The sequence below is a fragment of the Antedon mediterranea genome, chromosome 6, assembly GCF_964355755.1.
Source record: "Antedon mediterranea chromosome 6, ecAntMedi1.1, whole genome shotgun sequence".
NCBI lineage: Eukaryota > Metazoa > Echinodermata > Crinoidea > Comatulida > Antedonidae > Antedon > Antedon mediterranea.
In genome coordinates, this window is record NC_092675.1 from 23,931,113 (window position 1) to 23,936,342 (window position 5,230).

The 5,230-nt window shown below is 32.6% G+C and overlaps 1 protein-coding gene across 1 annotated transcript in view; it reads left to right on the top strand.

Annotated features, from left to right (window-relative positions):
* The window catches only part of LOC140052511 (uncharacterized), a gene marked incomplete at its 5' end in the record, with an annotated part of 59,086 nt that overhangs the window by 51,341 nt on the left and 2,515 nt on the right, over positions 1-5,230 (top strand). The window contains 9 exons of the mRNA XM_072098118.1: positions 191-307; positions 805-918; positions 1,461-1,574; positions 2,027-2,143; positions 2,589-2,936; positions 3,089-3,196; positions 3,463-3,582; positions 3,838-3,948; positions 4,476-4,589. Of these exons, the coding sequence (XP_071954219.1) occupies positions 191-307; positions 805-918; positions 1,461-1,574; positions 2,027-2,143; positions 2,589-2,936; positions 3,089-3,196; positions 3,463-3,582; positions 3,838-3,948; positions 4,476-4,589 (1,263 nt within the window). The remainder of the gene's footprint in view (positions 1-190; positions 308-804; positions 919-1,460; positions 1,575-2,026; positions 2,144-2,588; positions 2,937-3,088; positions 3,197-3,462; positions 3,583-3,837; positions 3,949-4,475; positions 4,590-5,230) is intronic.

Sequence of the window (5,230 nt, forward strand, 5' to 3'; positions counted from 1 at the left end):
TTTTGCGACATAGTTCAAAGTCCTGCTCAGGGGCCCCTGTAAGCTCCGGGCCCCTGGGTTTAGACAGTGAGCACTCATAGTCGTTACGCCATTGTTGAACGGCTTTTGCAAAAGTTGGCTGTACATGAGTACCAAATAATTTATAATAATATAGTAATTAGTATCTTTATCTCTTATAACATTTCATTAGATGATTCAATATGTGATATTGCCCCGTGTCAGAATGGAGGAGTGTGTATTTTAGCTGGTGATAGCTATATTTGTGATTGCAGTATAACTGGCTTTATTGGAACACATTGTGAAATACGTAAGTCAAAGCTGTTTTATAGCCCTCTACTGTTTCTATTTAAATATGACATCCATTTTGTTATAGTTAATATAACTATCAGTAATTTACTAGTAAAGCTATGTTTAAAAGTACACAATTTTCTTCAAAAGGAAATATATTATGATTGCGAATGTCTTGACATTCTAGCTTTTCCCTTTGAAAGTAATTTAAATGTTTTCAAAAGTAACTTTAAGGCATTACTGTAGTTTAAGTTTTATTGTGTTACTGTTATTTTTATATTTTAGTTTAAAATGTACTATTGTACCCAGGGCCCCAAGGGAGACCAGTCTTTTTGACTGATTGGGCGACCCTGGTTAAATATTGTTAATAAATAAATAAATAACACATGGTGTACCACAAAGACCTAACTTTACTTGTCATGCAAACAATATAGTAATTCATTACCTATATAATATAATTTATCAATTATGTTGAATACAAAATTAACAAAATTGCAATTTGTTTTGTTTCGATAGCAACAAATAAATGCAGTGAGAACCCTTGTTCAAATGGTGGCACATGTACAAACTACATCAGCACATATGTTTGCACATGCTCAGTAGGGTACACTGGAACAAACTGTGATTCATGTAAAGTATTTTGTCTATCTTTATTCTTTATAATAGATATGGATCAAACATTTTTAATCATTTATTTTTATTTATTGTTGTTAAAGAGGTTTACATGATTCAACTATTTCAGAATATTCAGTTCTACTTACTGTATGCCATTTAAAGTATGTAAAACGATTTGTCAATCATACCAACATTTTACATACAGTATATTGGCCAACTTTTTGTTGAAATTCTGATCTTTCTACTGTCAAATTTTCCATACTGCCTTTTTACATGGCATTCAATTTAATATGAAAGCAACAGATATATTAAGTTCAAATATTTGATCTAATATAAAACAAATTGAGTTTCTGGTTAAAATTATGGTCATACGGCTTCACCTAGGCCTACTAAGAATTATCAGACATACATTGATAATTGCTGCTCCATAGAGTAGAAAACAGAAATGTAAAGTGAAACAATTTGGTAATGATGTACCAATAATGTAAAAAATATGAGATAAAATTACTATTTGGTGAATACCTAGATTGCTGATGTTTGCATGTTATTTTTTGTAGTGATTGACAATTGTGAATCATCTCCTTGCTTGAATGATGGAGTGTGTTCTAGTAATCTTGGTTTTTTCACATGTTTTTGTCAAGAAGGATTTGGAGGAGCAACATGTGAAAACCGTAAGTTTTGCACTGTACTTGGTGGTTGACAAACTTGCTTTCTCAGGGTCCTTGCATCAAATCCTCTCGGAGTTATATAATACATTTAATTAAACATGTTTAATTTTTCCCAGACAAGACTACTCAATGGGTCTTGTCTAAGGCTCTGTCTACACTATTATACTGTATATCAAAATTTATGTGACAACAAAATGTGATGTGCCCATAGATGGACATGTCATATCACTACCATATTTGGGCACATCACACATTTTTTTTGTCAAACTAGTTTGATATTGTAGAGAGAGCTTGTCAACACTGTCCGAGACCTTTAATATTACAATAAAAATTGAAGTTGCCTGACAGATATAAATATGCTAAAAAACAAACACAGAGGCCCAAGATAGAAAATTATTACAATTTGGCTTTGTTAACGGATTTATTGCATAATAATAGACGGTCTTATTTTGCAGATTTGATAGATCCATGTGGAAGTAACCCATGTCTTAATGGTGGAGTGTGTAAAGAAGAAAACGAAGGCCACACTTGCTCCTGCCCTCAGCAGTACAATGGATATAACTGTGAACATGGTATGATAAAGAAATAGCTTATTTACTTGCTCACAAGCTAAAAGCTTTAAAAAAAAAGGCCTATACAAACAATAATAACACTACCTTTTCTATCTACATATTTGATATAAAGTTTGCAGTAGACCACATAGTCCCTGAAAAGAACTGTTGAGTTTCTCGACGTTCCGATCAATATACTTTGATCATCCTCATAAAACTTTATATTAACATTAACCAGATTTTCTAAATATACTGGTTGTCTCAGGGAAGATATTTTACTGTGTTTTCATGGCAATAAAAAATACAAATGTCAATTTTTTCCTAAATTTATTGTTGTTTTTAGTTTGAAGATTAGTATTTTTGATGGGTTTCACAAGCGCGTTGAGCACTTTGTCAATATGTGCACTTTGTAAATCTTATTATTATTATAAGAAAATTAAAATGAATTGTATCTTCTTTGTCGCAGCGACTGAATGTGGTGGTAGTGTTTTAGTCAACACAGGTGAACTTACAATCACATCTCCAAACTACCCTGAAAACTACAACGAAAATCTACTCTGCAAGTGGATCATATACTCAGACCCCACAACTCTCATAATGGGAAGCTTAGAAGACTTCAGTACAATCGGCCCTCTTGATTGGATTGACGTGTTTGATGATGACGTCGTTGATTCTTCTAAGTTATTGTTGAAGGCATCTGGGAGTACAATACCTGAACCCTTTATCTCATCTTCTAATACGCTGCTAATTATCTTTAAAACAAATTCTATTGATAATTCTAAAGGATTTTCACTCAACTTAAATCAAGTTCCAGGTTAGAATATGACATTTTTATTATATTTTTGGTTATGAGTTAATACTAAATAAATAAAAATTTACAAAAGCTACTACAGTACTACTATTATGTTCAATAAATATGACTCTACAATTATGTTCACATATTAAAAGCTAGCATTTTTTTTTTAGATTACTGTATTCAAAATCCGTGTCTGAATAATGGAAAATGCATTAATAATGGAGTTGGATTCACATGTGAATGTCCATTGACGTACACTGGAGATACCTGCCAAACATGTAAATACAATTTGCCATCTTTCTACATAAATATAATAGTAAAATGATGCCTTTTATTTAGTTTATTAGTGATCGCACAATAAAACAAACTATCACAATGTCATGACGACAAGTCTGAGCTTGAATTTGAACACTTTTGAAAAATATCTTAGGCCTATGTTACCCTGGTATGAACATGATTTATGGTAATACCTGGATTTAAAAAGATTGCAGCACTAATGACATACAGTATTTAATCATATAAAATGATGTATGTTTTGTTACAGATGTTGGGTCATGTCATAGTGACCCTTGTCAGAATGGGGGTGAATGTTTTCATGATACAACTACTGATCTTACTGTGTGCACTTGTGCTGAAGGATGGAAAGGAACATACTGTGATCAAGGTACATATAGTTGTTATTGTCTACAGCAGAATATAAACATTTTTAATAGAAAGTAAAGGGTCTTACATTTGCTACTTTTAGGCTTATTTTAGCCCAAGAAATTGTATAAATTTAAGATATCCATGTCCTAGACCTGTAGCCAGTTGGATATCAAAGCACATTTTGTTGTATTTCAATTGAAAATGTGTTTTCATTTCATACACATTTTGAGTTGGTTGAGCTTGGATTACAAACCAACATGTTTTTCTTTTTCAGAGGTAAATCCGTGTGATAGTTCACCTTGTATAAATGGTGGTGAATGTAGTTATTCTGGCAATCTTTACCAGTGTACCTGTACGGATAACTTCATTGGTGTTAATTGTGAAAGTAAGTGTTTGTTTCATTTATTCATTTTTCTATTATTTGTATAAGCACCCTTACTTGTTACTTGTTTGCATAGCTATCCCCATTATTGGGGACATTTCGCTGTCATTGACATTATGTTGACATGCACAACAATGAGAGACATTAATTTTGATGAGAAATTCATGGAACACTAATACATTTTTTTTTTAATTAAAAACCTGAGACCTGTAACCCTAGGTGGGCAGGGACGCTCATCTCCCTGTTCAGGACTAATCCTGATGTTTACCAAATAACCTAAACATCCTTTTCTGTATATCTTTTAAATTAGACCTACTTTGTATTTATATATGTTATCAATTTTATTTACTTTTAAATGTATAACTGGACCATTTTGGAACTGAAAATGCAATCCAGTCAAAAGAAAGAATAAATCAAAATCCTTAACTGTATTCTGTATGTTAATTGAAATATCTTTTAGTTAGTTATGTTTTTTTTTTTTGGAAATCAGTCATTTTTCTATTATAAACCTAAACTTTATCTTGTCTTAGATGTAGGTCAATGTTCCAGTTCTCCCTGTCGTAACTCCGGCACCTGCTATCATATCAATAATGTATACATCTGTGATTGTATGCCAACCTATTCTGGAGTTAATTGTGAGATCGGTAAGTTACTATATTTTGCTAATTTAGATCAGTGTCTTAAGCTCTGTCTACACTATCAAACTAGTTTGACGACAAAAAAAGGTGTGATGTGCCCAAATATGGTAGTGATGTGCCCAAATATGGTAGTGATGTGCCCAAATATGGTTGTGATATGCCCAACTACGGTTGTGATATGCCCAACTATGGTAGTGATGTCATCATGTCCATACAGTATATGGTCAAATCACATTTTTATGTCACATAAAGTTTTATAGTGTAGACAAGGTTTAACCTCATGCCTTCATTCACATGTAGTTGGATAGAAAATGTTCTCACTCTGAAATACAGTAAGGGTATAACTGTATCTTTGGTGGTTGAACAGAATTGTAGAAAATTGGAACAGATACAACAGTGATACTGTGTAGGGCAGAAATCAAGAGTAAATGTTTGATGGGATATTTACCAGAGTTGAAACTCTGCTGCCTTTGCGAGAGGTTCACCCCTCTCCAAACTAACCTCCAGCCTAACAGTCCTGGCAGATTAATAGCTACATTGCAAGCCAAACAGAGATAAAATTTATCCTCATATTCAGCGCATTTTGATATAGAGATACTTAAACACTTAATACTACTACAGAATATTACAAATAATTTTCATTTCAG